Genomic DNA, 24743 nt, shown 5'->3' on the forward strand with positions numbered 1-24743 from the left:
TAAACTTCTTGGAAATTTTTCAAAAGGCACTACTGTAATTATAATTCTGAATTTTGACATCTCAAGTTGTATCACGTATATTCATTCCTTCATCAAAGGATCCACATTCAGTTTGATGCAGATGAAACTCAAAATTCCACCAGGCTCTGCAAGTCATCTTCAGCAGTAAATCAAAGACCACAATATCCGGGTTTAATTGAGAAGAGTCCACTATCATGGAGGAATTGAGTAAATGTAGCTTTGTCTCTTATCTAAGAATTATGCAGGTTAAAGGTAATAACTTCAGGATTGCATCATAGCTTGGCATAGACTGTAATTTGGGAAATTCCCAGTTCTCAAAGCTTCCTTCAGTTGAGCCATCATCAAATTAGTATCTCTTGCAGACATATTGTGCAGCCTGTAATACAGGTAGATTAATTCTAGACTTATTATAGTTTTGGTGTAGGAATTATCAAGAAAATTATGTGATGCATTGTGAATGCTAAGAAACAATATTAAGAGCCTATCACCCAATGTTTCACCCCACTCTGTGAATAACTGGTGGGTGAGACTACTGATCCTGTCATTCCTCCAAGACTGCCGTCTTGTATGTTATAAGGATATCGAGCCTTTTCAAAAGCCATAGTGAATATAATGGAAGTTTTCTAAACCTCTTTAAAGAGGTCTTCTAATATAAGTCAGCCAGAATAGTGAAATAACTAACAAGTTTTATTTTATTTATCACATTTATACAGCTGCCTCTTTTAAGAAAAAACTGATAATTCTAGATACAGCTTTTTTACAAAAAAAAGAAGACACAAAACAGACCAGTTTAAGAATATGAACTAATACACACTGCTGCATTCTGGACCAACTGTAGATCCTGAATGCTTGTCAAAAGCAGCCTTATAACTAGAGTGCCTTGTAGGAATCCAACTGAGTAATGACTCATGAGTGATTAGAAGCAGAAGCAGAACTTTTCAAAACAAGAGCAGAAGTTATGAGTCCAAGAAGATCTTGAAGTTGCACACCAAATCTATCAAGGGGAGTGCTGCCCAATTCAGAGTTAAGGGTGGAAAATTTTTGGATCACAGTTGGGAACTAAAACCCCAGCCGATAGATTTTATTATGGTTGAGATGAATTCTGACCTTCCTGATCAAGACCCTCACAGAATCCAACCCAATAAAAGAGCCTTGATGGCATCACATGGAAGCAGGGGTGAAATCCAGAAGGAGAACCGCTAGTGAAAATTTTGAGTAATTTGGAGAACCAGCAAATACCACCTCTGGCTGGCCCTAGAGTGGGATGGCAATGGAGATTTTGCAATATCCTTCCCCTGCCATGCCTACCAAGTCATGCCGGCCAAGTCACGCCATGCCCACCCAGCATGGAAGTCTTGGAGCAAAGTTGTATAGATCTGGACAACCTTTGCCTGATTTCCAACCTTCTTTTCCTGGTGAAGACTTTTGCCTTCAAAGAATGAAATAAATGATCTAAACCAGGGTTGTCAAACTGATGGCCCATGGGCCAGATGCATCACATGCAGACCATGCCCACCACAGCTCCACAAAGGCAAAAAATCTCATACGTTACATGTTGTCACGTGATACGATCGAGTTTGACACTCATGATCTAAATTGTTTCTTAGCTTATGAAAATGATGTCTGCCTGCCTGCCCTGATCTAGCTTTAGATATACAGTGATCCCTCGATTTTCGCGGGTTCAAACTTCACGAAACGGCTATACCACGGTTTTTCAAAAAATATTAATTAAAAAATACTCCGCGGTTTTTTTCTATACCACGGTTTTTCCCACCCGATGACGTCATATGTCATCACCAAGAGTCACTTCTCTCTCTCTTTCTCTTTCTTTCCTGTCATTCTCTGCTTCAATCATTTTCTCATTTCTCTTTTTTCTCCCTTTTTCTATAATTTTTCTCTCTCTCTCTACCTTCCACTCTCCCCCCTCTTGCTCTCTCTCTCTTTCTCCCTCTCTCTCTCTCCCTCTCTGTGAGAACGCCTGCCCCCACCTCTCCTGCAGCCCCCTCGCTGATAGCTGGGACGAAAGCGCTCTCAGCTAAGGGATTGTGAGAGGGGCGGGCATTCTCAAAGCGCTCAGAGTGGCTACCGGCCGAATGAGGAGGATGAGAAGCCATAGCCGCCAGCGCTGCTGCAGGAGGACCCGTGTCCCAAGAAAGCCGGTGAGAGGGGTGGATCGGGCAGGCGGGCGGTAACGGCGAGGGGGCCGGAGGCGCTGGGGCAATCAAAGCAATCTTTGCTGGCCTCCGCACTTTCGTCGCTCCCTGCCCTAATTTCAAGCCCGGCTCCTTGCGCTGCCTTGAAAAAGGGTGCGTGGGGGTAGTTTTGGGCTGTCCATAGCCAAAAATTGTGTTTTTACTTCCGCACCGCTACTTCACGGAAAATCGACTTTCGCGGGAGGTCTTGGAACGTAACCCCCGCGAAAATCGAGGGAACACTGTACAGTATGTCTCGTTAATTTATGTAGTATACTAAGGTTAGTTGTTCTTTTTAACAACTATTTTTTAACAACTTTTCCCATTAAGATTTTTGCACTTTTCCTGGATTTACAATGTAAGCTTTATTTTTAATATTGCCCCCAACAATCTGGCTCCTCGTTTTACCAACCTCGGAAAGATGGAATCTGAATCAACCTTGAGCCCCATTAAGATTGAACTCCGGACTGTGGGCAGTTTGCCCGCAATACTGCATGTTTACCACTGCCCCACCAGGGCTACTTGCCTATCTAGGTGGTGGCAACGGATACTCATACTTTGCTGATCCCAAAAGCTGAAGAGTCAGACCTGTTTATTACTTGAATAGAAAACCACCAGGAAATCTTGGATATGTAGAATTGGCTGCTGTTTCTGAAACAGCTATGGACGCTTTGCAAATCATGCAGCTGCTTCAATGACTTTAAAAGGTTATCCATAAATATTCCTATTGATTGTGAAGCATAAATACCTGCATCTTTAGTTTGGAAACCTGAAAAGCCGTCGTGTTTTTGCTAGAACGATTTTGACAAAAGTTGTTGGAGCTTATAAAGCCTTGCATATCCATGAATATAACTCAAGTCTTTAAAGAGCCAGATCAAGAGTGTTGTGTACAGATAACAAAAAGAGATTATGTTTGGAAACTGATTAAGAATATCCTACATAGAGAAGTGTATAAAATTATCCAGCTAATTGGATGCTAATGAATTTAAAAACCCAAAAGGCTTCTAGCTTTCATAATTATCATGATTGTAAGTTAACCTTATCTGTAAAGGCCTTGTCTCTACAAGTCAAAAAGAACTCCATGTACCCTTATCTGATCATTTTGCTCATTTTCCAACTCACTTTTAGGCATCAGCAACTTCTGCTATTCTAAATATTGCAGCTGAACTACAGCTCCCAGCATTATTTCCCATTGGCAGTGCTTCCTAAAATGCTTGGAGTCACAGATCAGCAGTAACACAAAGATTATACTGTTTATCCCTGTTAAATTCCCTGATCATTTGGTGTTCAGAAGGACATTTTGATTCTGTAAAAAGAGTGGTTAAATTTAATGATAGTAGCTCAATTTGTGCCCAAATTTACAGTTACATGAAATGGTTCTGTTTTTAATTGCATCTATCTGCAAATGAAGTGTTGAACTTTCTTTGAATTCTGTACAATTTGTAAACCATCTACCTTTGACATCTTTGTTCCAAACTTGGGACATTGCACAAATTTTCTAACAAGGTGGAAAGCAATAGGAGAATTCTGATTGCATTTACTGAAACCCTTCCCTTAATCTTGAGCCTTTCCCCCCCAGAAAATCTAAATTGCAGATGATGCTTGGAATTTCTTTATGAATTTCAGAAGATAACCTTGACAGTAAAATACTGCATGTTTTGTGTGGTGTTATTCTTTTTAAACTTTATAGTGGCAGGAGGACTCCTTTATTACATTAGTCTGTTACTTCACTACATTCAATAGACTCTTTAGTATATCGATGATATGTATGTAGGATGTATTTTGGGAAGGTTATTATTACTTTTTATTCTGACCCCAATATGTTATCTTCAGTTCAGGGATTAGTTCAAAGTTAATGATTACATCTTCACTATAAAATAATCATTTCTTTTATTATAATTGAAAAATTATTTTCAAAAACCTGTAATTAAGTGCTTCATAATATCGGAATACTGTAATGCATACTCTAAAATGTGTGTTGGGTTATTTGTGTAAGTATTTAAGTAGAGTGCTTCCTATTATTATTTTTAAGTGGAGGGGAATCTATTTGTATTTTTTATAAATAAAAACTAAGCACCCAATTTAAATCTTATGAAAAGCTATAGGAAAGGTAGAAAATAATGTGATAATAAAAAAATGAGTATTTTCCTGTTTAGGAAAATATATACATACAGCTGTTTATACATTTAATAGATACATTAATCTATACATGTAAGAAGGAGAACCGCTAGTGAAAATTTTGAGTAATTTGGAGAACCAGCAAATACCATTATGCAAAAAACATTTTAGAGTGTTATTTCCTGTGCGATAGATAGGTTGGAGTGACTATGTCCTACCTTTGGTGAGCCTTTATGGCTTAGTGTGCACTAGAACTCTGTTCTCTTCCTGATTCTAGCCCAAAATCGTAACCACTTGCACTATGTATTTATTTATTTGTAACTATTTAAATCACAATTTTGTGGTTAAAAACCAAATGCCAGACAGGGGAATTCCATTGAATTGTTACATGTTGTTTATCCAGTTAGCAAAAGAGCAATAAATACTGAATGCTGTAATGAAACTGAATGAAACTCTTTTCCACAGGGATAATTAAATAGCAACTGCTTAAAATTTGGGAATTTTATCTGATATACGTGTTAGTCATTGTTTAATGATATATTCATAATTGTGTTTAGAGAAAATTTCTCTGCACTTTTAATATTTCACATGTTGGTATGTATCATATGGAGCTAATTAAGAACTAATACTTGGAACTGAGTAAATGAGGCCAAGGGACTAGACCAGTAATGCCGAACGTATGGCACGGGTGCCACCGGTGGCACGCGGAGCCATATCTGCTGGCATGTGAGCTGTGGCCCTAGCTGAGCTCCAACCTGCATGTGTGTGCCGGGCAACTTACACAGAGACTCTGGAGGGGTGTTTTGGGCTTCCAGAGAGCTTCTGGGGGGATAGGGGAGGATGCTTTTACCCTCCCTCAGTTCCAGGGAAGCCTTTGGAGCCTGGCAAGAGCAAAACACGAGCTACTGGGCTCAATAGAAGTTGGGAAACAAGCCGTTTCTGGCCTCTAGAGGGCCTCCGGGGGGGGAGCTGTTTTTGCCCTCGACAGTCATTGAATTATGGGTGTGGGCACTCACGCATGCGCAATACCATGCGCCCACGCTCTTTTAGCACCCAAGGGAAAAAAGATTCACCATCATTGGACTAGACTATGGCATACTGGGAAAGAAATGTACAGTAAAATCTTTAAAAATTGTTAGCTTAGCATATTATGGACACTGGTAGTTAAGGTTCCATGGAGAGGGTCTCACCTGAAGACTTAGTGCAGTAGTGGGTTTCACTTACTTTTGCTACCTGTTCGGGAATGGGAGCACATGGGCATATACATAATGCTTCTGTGCATGCACAGAACTTTCTGCGCATGTGCAGAGCATTTTTGATGACATTCGGGCAGGTGAGAAGAGCCTCCCGCTGCCGTCACTACTGGTTTGCCTGATCTGAGGCAAACCGGTAGCAACCCACACTGGCCCAGTGTCATACAAACCATGATTTGTTTTATTTTGGCTTTTTGAATAAACTACAGTTTGCTGCGTTCACCACAGTATGTCATGCTAAAGTTGAATAAACCCAATTATGGTGTAGCATGTATGAACCAGACTACTTTTTAAAATTATTTTATCTGAAGGAGAAATTCCAAACATCAGAAAAAAAAATAATTTTCAAACTTCAGAGTACATACCTTCCCAGTATCTTTTAAGTAATCTGTTTTTGTATGTATGTATGTATGTGATAGGAAAAAAGAAAAAAAAAACATTATCAGAAAGATAATCTCCAGCCTAAGGGAAGTGAAAATTTCTTGGAAGTGCCAGATTCGTTGGTGTTGATTTGTTGCTCGTGTCAGTGTTCAGAAATATACACCGAGAGATCATTTGGCATTTTTTTATTGATGTAACAACCAATATTAAATATTAGTAATAATGCCATACTATTGAAATCTGAAATTGATGGAAGGGGCTAGAAGATTTCTGTTTTATTCCTTTTGGATCTCATTCACAGATGGAATTGACTTGTGATCATCCTAACTAATTTAATTTCTGGATATTCATAAAGATCTGAAATTTGCAAAACCTACCCTTAAATTTGGTTATCTGTGAATCAGTGTGATTCAACATTTCAAAATGCTAATCTACTCAAGGGCCAACCTTGGCACAGAATTTAGGTTTATCTGGTGGTATCTAACAACTCACTGTTCTTGCAAAACTGCAGGACTACATTCATATTTTATAATTAGCCAGTTATTTGAAATTGTCCGGTAACTAAAAGGTTTAATTTCAAAAGTCAGAGACTGTGCTTTTGTGAATTTGAAGAAGTGCTGTATGTGGGAACTGATGCTGCGAAGTATTTTTTAAAAAAAATAGTAATATGACCTTTCACAAAATATGCACAAAGATGGGAGGCTTTTTATTTTGCTGTGTATGATATGGTTACAAAGGATCAGCCTAATTCTTGAGAAATATGATGAATCATACATACATGCATGCATGCATACATACATACATACATACATACATACATACATACATACGATATAACAACATAAATTAGTTGTATTCATCTTCTTTGATTGTCAAATTTGCCTTCGGTGGACTGTATGGATCATCAGGATTGTAGCGTGCTTAACAACTTTACTGTATTACTTGGTTATTGTATTATACTAAATGTTAGAATTAAATTCTGAAAGCTACACTGAAAATTAAGAAGAGTTAGTTTATGCATTTTTCAAACCATTACCTACAACTTCCATTAATATAATTTAGAAAAAGGGTAATTGTTCAATTTTGTAAAGTAGCATTTAGAAGTCTGTGTTATGCAGTTTGTACTATTGTACTATTACACCCTGTGGTGGACTAACCAGTTTAACTATCAACAGTGCAAATTCGTGAACCTGAACAATTCTTCAGATTCCAAGTGCCGGTTTAAGCATTTTGGATAAATAAGCTTGTTGACAATGACTATGATAAATGAAATCTTTAAATTCCCTAGAAAACAATTACACTGTTTTTACAATCCTGTTTAGAAATATTTATCAGATAAACCATGAAGAAACCTTCTTGTGCTGAAGGCCCCTCATGTAGTGAGTTTTTAAAATATTTGACAATTTCTCAAATGTCCCTTTGCAGTGCTCAAAAAATATCTGGTAGCACTATTTCAGACTGGCAAGCAGTGTTCCCTCTAATTTTTTTGGGGGGTGGGCGGAAAAGTATAGTGTCTGAGCGGCAGTCCCTTCGGGACTGGGCGGCACAGAAATAATAAACAAACAAACAAACAAACAAAAAACCCACCCTGTTTTGCCTCAGAGAATTTCAAAATAAAATACTGTACTGTGTGTCTATAACAGTGAGCTCATAATAGGGCAACTCTATCAATATCAAAATGCCACTTAAATAGTTGAGCTAGTTTCCAACTAGATTTTGATTTTCTTTCTCTCTTCCTTACTTCCATTCTTTTTCTTTCTCTTTTCCTTCCTCTCTTTTTTCTATCTATTTCTCTCTCTTCCTTTCTCTCTCCTTCCCTCTCACTCTTTCCCTCTCGGCTTCTGGGCAGGTTTGGAAAACTCTGAGTTGATAATGATTTTTAAGTGAGCGATTGCTCACTGCTCAGCTTAGAGGGAACTATGCTGACAAGTTTTATTAAAAGGCACTCACTTTGGAAAACTGCAGTTCATTTCATCAGATAACCAAAGCGTATCTTTTAATACAACTTTTCAGCTAGAAAATATGTTACCAGATTCCTCCTAATTTTTGAGTGTCCTAGACATAGTTCCCTCTAAGCTGAGCAGTGAGCAATCGCTCACTTAAAAATCATCATCAGCTCAGAGTTTTCCAAACCTGCCCAGAAGCCGAGAGGGAAAGAGTGAGAGGGAAGGAGAGAGAGAGGAAGAGAGAGAAACAGATAGAAAAAAGAGAGGAAGGAAAAGAAAAAGAAAAAGAATGGGAGTAAGGAAGAGAGAAAGAAAATCAAAATCTAGTTTGAAACTAGCTCAACTATTTAAGTGGCATTTTGATATTGATAGAGTTGCCCTATTATGAGCTCACTGTTATAGATACACAGTACAGTATTTTATTTTGAAATTCTTTGAGTTTGTTTGTTTGTTTGTTTGTTTATTTATTATTTTTGTGCCACCCAGTCCCGAAGGGACTGCCGCTCAGACACTATACTTTTCCGCCCACCCCCCAAAAAAATTAGAGGGAACACTGGTCCTAGACTAACAGTTTTCCTCCCTACAGTGACTGGAACTGGCATTATCTCTCACATTTCTGAGGTGATGTTACAGGAAACTTGAGCTGAAATGACACCTTATTTTTTTGTGACTGGTGTTTAGGTGTGGTGTATTATTTGCTGAGTGCCACGCCTCACTCTTTAAAGTATGCTGCTTACGTCAGTAAGGTTGGAGTTAAAAGGTAGACTAAATTCCCGAACTCAAAGCAGGAGATGAGATTTGAACCCTCCCTTGATAATTCATGGATGTTAACTTTTTTATAATCATTTTGGATTGCAGGTGGATCCATGTCGGAGTTTCAGAGCCCGTGGGAATTATATCAACAGAGTATCCCAGATGATCTGGATACTGGTAAAGTATCTCACTTTTTTTTGCAAAAATGTTCCTTTGAAGTAAAATAAAATATTATTTCTGCCAAAGAGGAAATAAAATAATATGTATTTGAAATGTTGATGCCATTCTGAAATTATGATGCCAGGATCTTTGATCCTATTTGAATAGCCAAGTTTCTTGCATGTATTTTCTTTTTATTGGAATTTGAGGTTGATGTAGGGCTCATTTTGAATGAAATGTGCTTGTCTTTTAGCTATGGCCAACTTTTTTTAAAAGTACAGGGGTGTCAACTTGTAAATTACTTAAGGGCTTGTGTGAGCAATTTCTGATCTGATCTCTGCTATAAGCCCATCAACCACTCTTAAGATGAACATCTCTCATTTTATGTTGTCAGTCTTTCACTTGCAAAAATAAGACAATGGATGGTTCTTTGCTTTCTTGATCTGTTGTCTACTTATAATAGCAAAAATATTTTTATGCACACTTCTTTCTATTGCAAAAGTCTAAGGAGGCATTATTGCTGTGTATGTCCACATAGTGGATATTGTTAGCCATATTTTTCCTCTGGTACTCCGGGACATTTACAGTAGACTTTTCTTGTTAGAGTGTGCGTACTGATAGAATGCAGACATGGAAATGGGTGAAATTGAGAGGTTGATGGAGACAAGGATTATGAAGTCTAGCTTCATCCACAGAAAATGCTTATGGATCATTTCTCTCAGTGAATGCCCTCCTCTGATGTGATAAAGAAGACAGTCTTTCACCTAAGGAGAGATAATGAACCACAACTATGATGGTTTTTCCTCCACACAAAGGATTGTTTTCAGCAGAGGATGCCTTATTTCATTCACAATGTAGGGTCATGGATTTTCACAAGTCGTAACTTGCACCAATGACTTTGCACTGAAACAGAAGGCTGCAGAGTCACTCTGCACGTGGAGAACAGTGGTAGAGAGGGCGGAGTTAACCTCTTCTCCTTTCAAACAAGAGCTTACGTGTTCCTGAAGGTTTCAGCAATAAAGCAGTGGTTACAGCATATGTAGTATAGTGGTTGCTTTCAGTTCTCCTGATTTGGAATTCTCCAGTCCCAACAGATCAGTGGTATGCCCGGCTGACAAAGATAATCTGAGCCCTTGAACTAGAATAAGATGTAAAACATAGGTGTCCAGCCTTTTGGCTTGCCACTTTGAATGAAGAAGAATTGTCTTGGGCCACATATAAAATATATAAAATAGTCAATAAAAATGATAAAGGTTTATGATGTTGTGGGGCCATAGCTGTCCAGGGCTGCATTCTATAAACCTTGCTATACAGAACAATGTTGAATAGAGATTCCAGCATTGCACTAATGCCTAGTATATTGAAACTATGAACATTGGGCTAGCTGATACCAGCTGAAACAATTAATTGGATTAAATGAATAATTTTTTCCAATGTTGTAGAAAATCCATTATTCTTAATGTGACTAATAGTCTTCAATGGCTGTGTTCAAGTTCTTTGCAAACATGTTGAACCACCTGTCCAACCCTCATTCTTTGTGTATATTCTTTGTGTATATTCGAGTCTACGGAGAGGGGCGGCATAGAAATCTAATAAATAATAATAATAATAATAATAATAATAATAATAATAATAATAATAGATATTGTTCACTGCTCTATAGATTTCAATGTTAAGAAAAATTAAATCAAGCCTGAGTTACTAAAAATATTAAATATTAACAGCATCTTATGACACTACTGGGGAAGATAGCTGAGAGGGTGATTGCACAGCAGATTCACAGGAGCTTGGATGAACCTGGTTTGGGTCAGAAACAGCACTGGTTGTTCAATTCAATTCAATTTATTAGATTTGTATGCCGCCCCTCTCCGAAGACTTGGGGCGGCTCACAACAATGATAAAAACAATATTATAGTGGTACAAATCTAATATTAAAAGAAATAACTAAAACCCTATCATATTAAAACCAGACAACACATACATACCAAACATAAATTATAAGGAGCCTGGGGGAAACATGTCTCAGATCCCCCATGCCTGGCGGTATAGGTGGATCTTGAGTAGTTTACAGAAGACAAGGAGGGTGGGAGCAGTTCTAATCTCCGAGGGGAGTTGATTCCAGAGGGCTGGGGCCGCCACAGAGAAGGCTCTTCCCCTGGGGCCCGCCAGATGACATTGTTTAGTCGACGGGACCCGGAGAAGGCCAACTCTGTGGGACCTAATCGGTCGCTGGGATTCGTGCAGTAGCAGGCGGTTCCGGAGGTACTCTGGTCCAATGCTTTTAGATGATCTCTAGTGAGAGCAGAATGGGGGTTGTCCACCCTCCTTTCCTGAGTTGACTTCTCTGCATCTTTCAGTACCATCAACTATGGTATTTTTCCAGATTAGTTCAGGGGATTGAGGATAGGCGCCACTATTTCGTGCTAGTTCACCTCCTTTCTTCAAGGTTAATTCCAGTCAATGATGATTTGACAGCAGGAGGAGATTCTGCCCCTGGCCCTGACTGTGTCAGGTGCCACAGGTTTCAGTGCTCTCTCTGCTCCTATTCAACATGTACATGAGACCACTGGGTGAGCTTATCTATTGCCATGGGGCAATAGTATTATCAATATTATCAGCATTATCAATAGGCCAATAATATCCAATTATGCATCTCTATCATTGGTAAATTAAAGTGACGCTGTGGACAATTTATCTTAGTGTCTGAAAGCTGTGAGGGTTTAGATGGGAAACCACAGGTTCCAGCCAAATTCTAGTAAAGGTTTTGTCTCTCAGGAAGCTATGCTTTGGAGGTGAAGGAAACAGCCTTCTCTGCCATGGTGCCCACTTTATGGAACATTTCTCTGAACCTAAAGTGAGGCCAGTTCAATCCCTCCTTATTTTCAGGAAATTCCTCCTGTCATCAGACTTCGAGGTCTCAGGGAACCGTGAGATCTTGAGGAGGTTCTGTTTCTGTTCAAATGGTCTATGCATTTTTCTGTGTCTTTGTGTATTTGTATGTTTATATTTAATGTTCTTAATATGATTGTGTTTAGCATATTTATTATTTTATACTTTTTTTGTGTATTCCACCCAGAGTCACTTCTTCTGCAATGGATGGTCATATAAATTTGATAACTAAATAAATAAAGCTAACTTCTCCCTCCTAAGTTATAAACTAAGATTTTAGTTGATAATAATGGTTTCCAGAGCGGTAACATTGGTCTGAGCTGTTCTGGTACATGAGAAAATATTTCAGAGTCTTCAACTTTCCAAGTGTGACTTTCTAAAATCATTTTTATCCAGTTAATGGAGTAACATTCTAAATGACAGTTCCACTTTTGTGCTGAATATAATAATGTAGAAGCAAATTTCCAGAGGATCCCCTTCTTGTTCTTTCTATGAGCAAAGCATTATGAGATTTTCATTAATGAAAAGCAACATGACATACATTAATTGCTTGTTTGAGTGTCACTTTTGGTATACATGTGATTTTAATGGGTAACAACTCATAACTGGTTAGTACAAATTTAAACATGTAGTTAATAGTATTCACTAATGAGAACACTTTCTGTTTGGACAGTCAATGTGTGCCACACTTAAAGGTCGGGGTTTCCAATCAATGAAAAAGATAAATTTGTGTAGCAAACTCTTTTTATTTTAAAATAAAACTGAATAAGCTCCTATTTCAAATAAATTAGCTACCCTGAAGTAGCAATGAAAAAATAAGAAAGGGATAGCAAGAAAAGAATAGAATGTGCCATTTCTCCAACCCATTTTATATCACTTTGAGGAAAATAGAAAATAAAAATAAATTATTCTTCTTCTTGGGCCAAAGTACAGGTAAAAGAGCAAATCCTTTATTTAAAAATATCTCTTCCCATCATGTTCTAAAACAAGGAATGCAGGCCATTTAGATCCAAATACATTAATATTATATTAATATTATTAATATCAAAACATTAATGTACTAATTAATATTTAATTAATAATGTTATTAATTAATAATATTAATTAGAACTTTAATGTTCTAGGACTAACAACCATATTATAAGCAATTGCGTCCTGTTTGCAGAGGATATAAAACTATTTAACACCACAAATACTGTTACCCTTCAAAGACACCTTGACTTTCTGTCAGAATGGTCAAACAATTGGCAACTCCAAATTGCAACCAACAAATGTTCTGTTTTACACATTGGCAAAAAGAATCAAAACACAAAATACAAGCTGAGTGGACATTCAATTCAATTCAATTTATTAGATTTGTATGCTGCCCCTCTCCGAAAACTCAGACATGACCTTGTATATAACCCTCACTCTGTCAAGGACCTTGGAGTAGAGTACTCCTCTAATTATCTAAGTGCCAAAGCCCACTGTAACAACATCGCCAAAAAGGCATTAAAAGTTGTAAATCTAATCTTCTTCTCCAGTAATATTACACTACTAATCAGAGCATACAAAACGTTTGCTATACCAATTCTCAAATACAGCTCATCTGTCTTGAACCCCCACTGCATATCGGACATTAATACAATTGAACATGTCCAGAGTCCTCCTCTGCTCGCAACAAAATCCCTAATACCACCAGACTTGAAATTCTAAGACAACTTAGAACTATGCCACCTTCAGTATGACCTGAGCATTATAAAATTATCTGCTATAATGTCCTATCTATTGATAACTACTTCAGCTTCATTCACAACAATACATGAGCACACAATAGATACAAACTTAAAATTAACTGCTCCAAATGCAATTGCAGAAAATACGACTTCAGCAACAGAGTGGTCAATGCCTGGAATACACTACCCGACTCTGTGGTTTCACCCCCAAATCTCCCAAATTTTAACCTTAGACTGTTGACCTCACCCCATTCCTAAGAGATCTGTAAAGGGTGTGCATAAGTGCCCTAGTGTGCCTACCGTCCCTGTCCTAGTGTTCCCTTTTATTTTTATTCATTTCATGTATTCAAATTATGTGTATACTCATGTGTATTATCTAATACGAGATTGACTAAATAAATAAAATTAAAAATTAAATTGGTTTCTCAGTCTCTTTGAAAAACATATTTTCCATCCATAAGCCTCAACCCCAGAATTAAGAAAAAATAGCATATGAAGGCATAAGCTGCAAAAATATATAAGTATGGGTACAGGGAATTCCATCTGCTCTTAACATAGATAATTGCAAGGTGGGTCATTCTTTGTCAAGTGGACCAGGAGAAATTGAAGCCTTATTTGAGAAGAAACCACCACAAATCAACATACTGTATATGATAGAAAAAAATGTGATCTTTCTAATGAAATAAAAATGACGATGATTCAAAGTGAGAAAACAGAAAGCAATAGAAAAAAACCTTGCTCATTCTAATGAGGATGATTGAAGGTAAGGAAACAGAGCTCTCTGAAATCATCTTCATTTTTATTTTATTAGAAAGAGCATGTTTTTTTCTATCATATATATTGTTTTTGTTTCTTTTCAAATAAGGCTGAAAAAATCAGTCAAGTGGACACCAGGTCCATTTGACAAAGAATGACCCAGGTATGAATATGTGGATCTACCCCAATACTTGTTGTTTGAAGCCAATCACTTCAAGTCTTACAATATGAAAAAAAAAATTCACTCTTTTTTTGTTTGAAACACCCCCCTCCCCCATATTTGGTACAAATAGTGGAACTATACCGTGAGGTTTTCTCTCGAAAAGGTTTGTAGAAATAGCCTGGTTCAGCAAATATTTACTTCCTGTAATTCAGCTATTTATATGAAGATGAGCAGATGAAATATATCTTGTTGAAAGATCTGATTTTATCAGTCTAAAAGTCAAGAATGTGTTTGTCAAGACCTGTACATTTTGAATGAGACATGTTACTATGCTTGGAGTAATGTTCATAACCAGACTAATAATGGAATCAGAGAACTTTTTGCTGGCTTTTATATATTCTATATGTGCTCTCACTATATTATTCAGTGTATTTGCTTTGAGTATATTTACTCAGAAATTACTATGACAAAGTTGGGAACCTTTACCTTTTTTCTGTCATAGAAATGGAGCCGATGGCGCTGTGTCCAACCTTTACCGATACAGCCACCGACTTTGACAGGAACATTCCCCGGATCTGTGGTGTTTGTGGTGACAAAGCTACCGGCTTTCATTTTAACGCTATGACCTGTGAAGGATGCAAAGGATTTTTTAGGTATGTGGTTTTATACTTAAACTAATACATTTTGGTCTGTGGTTTATTTTTTATTGGACCAGCAGTTTCTTCTTACCATCAAAAACTGATTTAAAAAAAGATTATTTATCTTATTCTTTTTAAAAAATGCAAATACCAACTGAAAAGCATCTTTAAAGGAACCCACCTTACATATTTATATGTAAGAAAGTAAAAGAGCATATTAATGATTAGATTAGATTAGATTAGATTTATTGGATTTATATGCCGCCCCTCTCTGCAAACTCGGGGCGGCTCACAACTGGGTAAATACAGTACATAATAACAAATCCAATACCCACCAATCCAATTACAATTTTAAACTAAAAAATTCATAAACAACAGCCCCAGAATATTAAAACAACACGCATACAATCAATCTAACACCAAAACAACATGGGCAAGGGGGAGATGTTTCAGTTCCCCCATGCCTGACGGCAGAGGTGGGTTTTAAGAAGTTTGCGAAAGGCAAGGAGGGTGGGGGCAATCCTAATCTCAGGGGGGAGCTGATTCCAGAGGGTCGGAGCCGCCACAGAGAAGGCTCTTCCCCTGGGTCCCGCCATACGACATTGTTTAGTCGACGGGACCCGGAGAAGGGCAACTCTGTGGGTTTTGCTTCTAATATAATGACTAGATTTTAGATAGTAAACAAGTTGATTGGAACCTTAAACTGAAATTACTCTAATATTTCATAGATATAAAATTTGCTGCCACTAGAACAAGTTGGCATAGTGGGAATGTTTGAATCATGTTTTGTATGCAACAGAATGGAGACTATAAATTCCATTAGGCATCCATAGAAATAGGGAAGAGCAAATCAGGAAGGAAGTAGGAATTGGATCTGTTTGGTATAGGATGAACAGAAGCAGGACTGTTGCAAGACCGCCTTCTGCCGCACGAATCCCAGCGACCGGTTAGGTCCCACAGAGTGGGCCTTCTCCGGGTCCCGTCAACAAAACAATGTCGTTTGGCGGGGCCCAGGGGAAGAGCCTTCTCTGTGGTGGCCCTGGCCCTCTGGAACAACTCCCCCCGGAGATTAGAATTGCCCCCACCCTCCTTGCTTTTCGTAAACTCCTTAAAACCCACCTCTGTCGTCAAGCGTGGGGGAACTGAGACATCTCCCCCTGCCTATGTAGTTCTAGTGCATGATATGACTGTATGTATGTTTTTTATATTGGGGTTCCTCGCTTTTAGATTTTCAAATGTGTAATTGTTATTTTAGATTTTAATTATTAGATTTGTCAATATATATTGTTTTTGTCACTGTCTGCAGAGAGGGGCGGCATACAAATCTAATAAATAATAATAATAATAATAATAATAATAATAATAATAATAATAATAATAATAATAATAAATAATTTAAACAACTGTTTCTTCCTTTTGCACAGAGTGCAAGTACATTCTGTTTTTAGTGAAATAGATAACTGGCCTCAACAGGACTGTCATTGAGGATATTTTCATTTAGTCCATATAGGAACTAATATTTTTGTTGTTCGTGGGATTGTTTCCGTCTCTATATATACTTTGTTATTAAACCTAAGTACAGTAGCACAAAGAAGAAATAAGAAAGTGGTTAACTTTCATCACATAATTTAACTTAGTGGCATAGAAGTCAAACAAACAAACAAACTTAGGTTAAGAGGAGATTAGCATTGAATAACAGAGTTGGAAGGGACCATGGAGGTCTTCTAATTAGCATTGCTTATACACTAGCCAAGAGTGTTTCAAAACATTCATCAGCTTAGCATTTTTCATTCATGAAATGCTTAGTTCTCATAGAGAGAGTACTTTCTATAGTTATGACATTTGAGTTTGTTCTGGGAAGCATGGGATTAAGGTGGATGAGTAATACTATACATCAAAAGCCAAAACATGACTAGTGAAGGGAAATTTCCCATGTATTTAAGACTAAAACTGGAAGGTAGGAATAATATCGATAAAGGATTTAGATAAACATTAAGTTGGAGTTCCAAAAGTCTTTTTTTTTAAAGTGATTTTTTTTTATTTCAACATTTTTGTAAGAAACCTATTAACTTTGTAGAGGATTACATAAAATGTCCTATGTACCATAGACATCACAGCCAGATTTCCAGTCAGGCTACAGTGCACGCGGCTAACCAGAACAGCAACATTTTCTTCAATTGTAATTGCTTAAGAAAGCAACTTGTCTGTCAGAGGTGCATTTCCACACAGTGCCCTTGGCTAATAAATCATGCACTGTCTTTTCTAGACATAAAGCACATTAGATTAACTTTTTCCTCCCGTTAATGACGCATTAGCTGAGAAAACAGGTAGATACTTGGGAAAGTAATGAGTACTTATTCCCTTTTAACAAGTTATCAAAATGTAATTGAAGTAATTCTTTAAGAGGTATTCCAAAAATCATAACTAATTATTTGATTAAGGAATACCTTCACGTTTGTAGCTCATTTTTTCCTCAAAGTATGGCCTTTAGTGTCTGAAGGTGTATCACTAGAAGTGCCTGTACCCCAAAAGGGATAACCAAGAGCCAAGCTTTTATTTTATTTTATTTATTCATTTGTCCAATACACAAATACACAGGAAGAAAAATAGACATGTAGTAATATATATAAGGGTAAAGTGAACTTAGAGGAGAGGATATATGAAAGAAAGAAAATATATATGATAAGTGAGAGAAAGGAAAGACAATTGGACAGGGGACGAAAGGCACACCAGTGCACTTATGTACACCCCTTATGTACGCTTTTGTATGCTGAAGTCTTAAAGCTGTGGAGAAGCAGCAACTCTGAACAGTGACAATTTTCTTTCCACTGCTCTGGAGAAATTTTGTGCAGCTTTAAACGTAATTGTTATCTCTCCAAATTTTAAAGATTTAAAAACTCATCATGGCAGTTTTATTTGTTTTCCTTACTCTACTCTGATCTAGCAGGCAAGGCACCATGCTAGAAAGTGTGAGACCTAGGTGTTCAAGTCCCTCCTCAGGACAGGGAATGTTGTAATAGGTTTGCCATCTTGAGTTATTTATGAAAATAATAAAGGTGGAATGCAAACAAGCAAATAACTAAAAAGTTCCTTTGGACCAGTTGTGTCTTGATTTCCACTATCACATTATTGTGCTACGATTCCTTGTTAATAATCCTGCACATACCATATAATGATTTTTCCGGATTTTCTGAATTGCCATCTAGGAACTATATGGCAAATGCCCCTGGCATGCCAAGTATCTGGTCTGTTTTCATTTCCTTACCTTGGAGCTGGCCACATGAAATGTTGGTTTACGCAAACATTCGTGAAATGGATGATGGGAAATAAATGTTTCTGGCAATTATTTTATTTATTTATTTATTTATTTATTTATTTATTCATTCATTCATTCATTCATTCATTCATTCATTCATTCATTTAGACTTCTATGCCACCCAATCCCAATGGGACTCAGGGCGGCTTACATCAGCCGGTGAGCTGTTAAATCATCCTTACTCTGACATTCCTCCCATTTAAAGCTGAGCAGCTGAATGCTTTAATGTAATAATGATGCTTTCTTTTTCTATTATGTCCTTGCCTCCTGCTTCAGTTCCTACTCTCCTTGCTCCAAACGCTACTAGTACCTTAACTACTATTGCTGCTGGAACTACTCTGTATACTCTGTCTCTCTAATTTCCCTTACATCCTGTTTCCCATATCTTACCTGGATACCTTTGCTTTCTCTTTTCACTAGCTCAATATCCTCAGTTTGGTTTATCTGTTTCCTGATATTCTCTTTAACATCAGCTTCTTCCATTTATCTTGTTGTTCTTTAAGCAATGACCATGACCATATCTCTTAGTAATTTTGGGGTTCATACCTAACACTATATACTCCAGCCTCACTCTAGCCTCACTTGCAGTGATCCACGTAGAAGGTATACCTTTATCACTCCTTTCAGATCTTCTTGGTATTACCTGTTCTTGCGTTTCTGTGCTTTTGCTTTTTATCACAGGTCTATCCTCTTCTATCTCTACTTCTGATCCGCTTTCCTGTCTCTCCTTTAATGATGAACAGATGAATATCCTCAGACTATTAGTTTTCTAACATAAACATGGCATGATATGAAAGAGGATGAAAAATATTGAAAATGGATCATTTAGAAACTAAAGATAATGAGTAGAGCATGTTAAAAACAGCAATAGAGAGAAAGGTAGGTAGGTAGGTAGGTAGGTAGGTAGATAGATAGATAGATAGATAGATAGATAGATAGATAGATAGATAGATAGATAGATAGATAGATAAATAGATGAGGGAAAACCTTAAATATCTTAATATCTGTGCTGGCAGATTTTTGCTATATTTTAAAATGTTTAATCAGATATTAGGCATGTTTTGAATTAGGTAAATAATCTTAATTCCCATGTTAGAAATAAAAGATGCTAGATCTTGTGTAGTCAACCTTCTCTTTTACCTGAGAGCTAGATAAAATATAGAGTTCCATTGAAATTATTGTGAACATATTGTTATTTTTTTTTAAAATAGGTAGCATAATTCAAACTACAGTGTGATATTATTGGGACTGACATTTATGACATTTGTCATATCCCGGGGTCATGTGATCACCTTTTGAGATTTCTGACAATGGGGAAGCCAAATTCACTTAACAACTGCATTATTAACTTAACAAGTAAAGTGATTCTACTTAACAACTATGGCGAGAAAAGTGATAATTTTTTAAAAAACTCACTGTCTTGCTTAGCAACAGAAATTGTGGGCTCAATTATGGTCACAAGTTGAGGACTACCTGTATAGCAGAGGTAATAGAAAGAGAGGAGAAGAAGTGGTCATGTAAACTGCTATACTGTCTTGAAACTTTTATTTCTGGCTCATAAACTTGGCCCAGCCAAATCACAGCCAAATTTCTGAAAATTATGCGCTACAGGAAAGTACAAATTGCTGTGGCGTAGATAGTAATAGCTGCAAGGACATCAGTGGCACGAGTAAAGGAAGCCTGAATATATCAGAAACAATAAGTGACCTTGAAGTAAAAGACAATTGCCTTGATGGAAACTTGCAAGGCATATTTTGATGGAAACTTGCAATAGGCTATTTCAAAGCAACAGTAATAATACCTTGATACTCAAGGAGGATGTTAAAAACAAGATGCTTGCCAAGGGCCTGCCTACCCTCTGGACATTTTCCTCTCCCGAGCATAGGTTTAAAAATGATAGCCAATTACCTTGACCTTCATCCTATTTGTGAAGGACTATAAGAAATGCATATCTTAGCAGAGAAGACTAATTACTGCTCAGGCATGTGAATTTTAAACCAGAACTTTGCTCCATAAACATCAGGTCCTTCGTAAATAATCCTTTAGATATCCTGTAAAACTGATGTTGAGGCAATTCGTGGTTTCTGCTCTATTGGGAAATAGTTAAAATCCTTTAAATCTTTAGATAGGTTTTATTAGATTCCCCTTTCCATTCTGATAACCCTTGGCATATCTTGTGATTGGCAATTGGGTCAGGGTACTGGGCTAACTTGTTTTTACATCAGATCGGTCTCATATAAAATCAATCACTTTTTTTTTTTAAAAAATGACCCTGTGGTTGTAACATTTCTGAGTTTAGAATAAAGTAGAAAATCTCCCTTACATTGTACTCATTCTGCTATGCCACTGAGTTGTTTTACTGTGTTCTAAGTATCTGGGTAGCTTGTCATTCTCAGGAATAGGCCAAAAATGTTGCAGTTCCTCTTTCTTCTCCATCCATTCATCAGTAAACGTGATTATCTAGATTGTCTCTTTAGCTTCTCCTTCCCTAATCCAATTTTCAGCATCTTCTCTTTTAGGAAGGATGGGGCCCTTTCTGGTTTGGCAGAGGAAAAATATAAATGATCTAATTTTTAAAGAGTGGATTCTAATGGCATATAGCTGAATGTTAAACAAAGCAAGAATTTCACTAAAGCAGAGAATATATAAGGGTGAAGTAATGGTGAGGTAAACCTATCTAAGGTCAAGATGATATTAGTCAAGGAGCTAAGGCCATACTAGGAACTATGTGGCTGACTATGTGGTGATTCAATTATCGGATTATTATAAAATTTGGGGGAGGTTTTATGATTGGATAGAAAACTAAGGGATACGTATGTATTAGTAATTGGTTAATTTTGGGAAAAAATTGAAACATGAGAATTTGATTTAAACTTTGGAAGCCAGATGGCAAAGATGAGAAATGGTGGTAGCACTATATAATGATATAACACAAAATGTAGTTATTGTTTAGATTTTAAACATATAGAACTTTATTTTATGAAGTAGGTGACATGTTATGACTACTTTCTTTTACTAAAGATACATATATATATATATATAATTTTTCATTAGCTATATAATACAATATTAAAATTTAGATAAAAGAGATTTTATTATTCTTTGCATTGATGTAATGTAATTATAGTAAGAAGGAGAGGGGCGGCATACAAATCTAAGTAATAAATAAAATAAATAAATAAAAATCTAATAATTTATTATTATTATTATTATTATTATTATTATTATTTTAAGAATTGATAATGTTGTATAAAATTAATTAAAAAATTTAGTCAAGGAGAGATAAGAGCCTCCATTAAGGGAGTAAAAAGAAAAGAAAAGTTTATATATGATTAATTTTAAGTATTGTTGTTGTGTTTGTAACTACTGTATATATTGTTTTACTTTATGGTGGAGAAAATAAAAAATTCTTATACCGAAAAATTATCAGGAAAAGGAGGTGACAATATCTGATAAATGATATATAAAAATTCATTTATGATTCTGTAACTCTTAACAAAACATTAGATGCTACTTGAAGTTGTAAACCTTAAATATCTTAGATGTATACTGCAATAAGAAGTAGTCATTGGAGAAATCCTGAGGTTTGGAAAACTGAAGGAAAAGTAGCCAACAAAATGAAACAAGATGATAGAATATCATCGCTAGTGACAGAAGTATAAGTATACAGGAAGTTGGGAAACAGTTATTGATAGACCAGCCTTGTGAAATAATGTTTCTTGGTTGACAAACAGCCAGAAGCAACAGAATTATACTACTAGACAACAAGAGGAATAAGATTTTAATTCAAGCCCTCTGGTCATTACCAAGTTGTAAAGTGACAGAAGTTGAAGTAAAACTTATAGAAATATGGGAAACAACAGAGGAAGAATCAGCAAAGATTCTAATTAAATTATGCTAATAAAGAGAAAACAGCTTAGTGATTACGTCAATCCACATGGCATTACCAAAGAATGGAGTTTTACATATGCAAAATAATAGGAATATTTTAAATTTCATGTGCTTGCAAAATAACGATTAAGATTACTGAATGCAAATTAAAGCAAAAGGAGATGCCAGATACTAAACTTGACTTTAGAAAAGACTGAAAAGCAAGATTATTATAAACTGGCTCCTGGGGAACAAAGGTGAGAAACAAGGCTGTCTATTCTCTCCCTATTTACTCATCCTTGAATATGTATTGAGAGAGGCTGGAATGGAAGGCAATGGTACAGTTCTAAAATTGGAGGAAGAAGTTTTAATATCCTCAGACAGTGACCATGTGCAGTTACGACGACAATGCTGAAAAATTAATTTTGCAATCAGCCCTTGCTTTTACGCTGGAAAACAAAATAAAGCTGAAAGAAGATTGTAAGCCCAGCCGCAATTTCACTTAGCAACTGCTTTGCTTAATAACCAACTTACTGGTGTTGATTGTGGTTCTTGAAACAAGGAATACCTGTAACCTGCACTATGCTGAGGACTGAAAGTATGCGATAGATAAGGAATGTACACAGTAGCAATGTAGGCCTTAGAGAAAGATACTGAGATATTGGGATGTGTCTACAAAGATCAGAATCATGTTCAGCGGTAACAAAAAAACCCCATTCTTTATAGATTGCTATGAAAAGTAACTGCAATAGCAGTTGCATTTAGATTTATATACCGCTTCACGGTGCTTTACAGCCCTCTCTAAGCAGTTTACAGAGTCAGCTTCTTGACCCCAATAATCTGGCTCCTCATTTTACCACTTTAGAAGAATGGAAAGCTGAGTCAATCTTAAACCTGGTGAGATTTGAACTGCCAAACTGCAGGCAGCTGTCAGTCAGGTAGTAGCCTTCAGTACTGCATTCTACTCACTGTGCCACTACGGCTCTTAAAAAGCACTTATTATTTTATAAACCTTTCTAGCACTAGATGACAACTAATTCTTTATAAAATATTACACTCGTAGTTGTTTGTAGATGTTTATTAGAAGCAAGTAAGAAGTAAAGAAGTTGTTCAAGACCATAAAGAGATCTAGAATTCCAGTTCTGGGGTGTCAAAGAAAAACTACCTTTTTGTGACACAATTTCAAGTTAAAATCAGTTCTACAACAAGTATTATTTTATATTTACATGATACTTCTGAGAGTTGTTTTGGAAACTAATAAAAAAATAATGGAAATGGTTATGGCATGCTTTTGCGGTTGGGAAAACCTGATACTACAGTATAAGGTTGGAAGGTTATCCATTGTTAAACAGTGATCTAAAAAACTCACCTCTGTAGCTGAACAAATATTTTGCCAACAGGAGCTACTATATTGTGCTCAGAAATTTAGACTGAACATTCATTCATTCATTCATTCATTCATTCATTTATTAGATTTGTATGCCGCCCCTCTCCGAAGACTCGGGGCGGCTAACAACAATATAAAAAGACAATGTAAACAAATCTAATATTAAAAATAATCTAAAACCCCCAATTTAAAGAACCACTCATACATACAAGCATACCATGTATAAATTCTATAAGCCTAGGGGAAGGGAAATTTCAATTCCCCCATGCCTGACGACAGAGGTGGGTTTTAAGGAGCTTGCGAAAGGCAAGGAGGGTGGGGGCAACTCTGATATCTGGGGGGAGCTGGTTCCAGAGGGCCGGGGCTGACACAGAGAAGGCTCTTCTCCTGGGTCCCGCCAAACGACGTTGCTTAGTCGATGGGACCCAGAGAAGGCCAACTCTGTGGGACCTAACCAGTCGCTGGGATTCGTGCGGCAGAAGGCGGTCCCGGAGATACTCTAGTCCAATGCCATGAAGGGCTTTATAGGTCATAACGAACACTTTGAATTGTGACCGGAAATTGATCAGCAACCAATGCAGACTGCAGAGTGTTGGTGTAACATGGGCATACCTTGGGAAGCCCATGATTGCTCTCGCAGCTGCATTCTGCACGATCTGAAGTTTCCGAACACTTTTCAAAGGTAGCCCCATGTAGAGAGCATTACAGTAGTCGAGCCTCGAGGTGATGAGGGCGTGAGTGACTGTGAGCAGTGTTAGCTTATATCCTTAATTCACAAAACTTTCCCATGCTTATATAAAAGGACCTAAACATTAATAATGTATTGTATAACGTGGCTATATAGAGGTAATTCATTTAACGTACAAGAGAAATTGGGTTTTGAGAGAAAGAGAGAGATAAAAATATATTTGTGGTGCATAATGCCAGACAATTTATGTGCTCTTCTTACGTAATGGTGGTGAGAATGGCTTCTTTGTGTTTGTGCAACATGTAATTTTGTTGCCATTATGTAGCATAGAGTATAACATTTTTTAAAAAATGGATGTCTCTGAGGACACATTCATGTTCCATTTCTGCTGTGTACTGGAAACCATTAGAACTGAATCAGTTTCCTACGCCTACTGCTATTCACAAGTTGAACTGGGTTACCCAGAGTTCCATCCTAGCATATTTCACCTTGTCATTT

At 36.9% G+C, this 24743-nt stretch overlaps 1 protein-coding gene across 5 annotated transcripts in view; it reads left to right on the forward strand.

The window, feature by feature from the left end:
- The window catches only part of VDR (vitamin D receptor), a 116806-nt gene that overhangs the window by 38652 nt on the left and 53411 nt on the right, over positions 1-24743 (forward strand). For all 5 annotated transcript variants that reach the window (XM_070740741.1, XM_070740740.1, XM_070740743.1 and 2 more), the window contains 2 exons: positions 8770-8841; positions 14849-14999. In XM_070740741.1, the coding sequence (XP_070596842.1) occupies positions 8770-8841; positions 14849-14999 (223 nt within the window). The remainder of the gene's footprint in view (positions 1-8769; positions 8842-14848; positions 15000-24743) is intronic.

This window comes from Erythrolamprus reginae, chromosome 2 (genome assembly GCF_031021105.1).
Source record: "Erythrolamprus reginae isolate rEryReg1 chromosome 2, rEryReg1.hap1, whole genome shotgun sequence".
Lineage (NCBI taxonomy): Eukaryota > Metazoa > Chordata > Lepidosauria > Squamata > Dipsadidae > Erythrolamprus > Erythrolamprus reginae.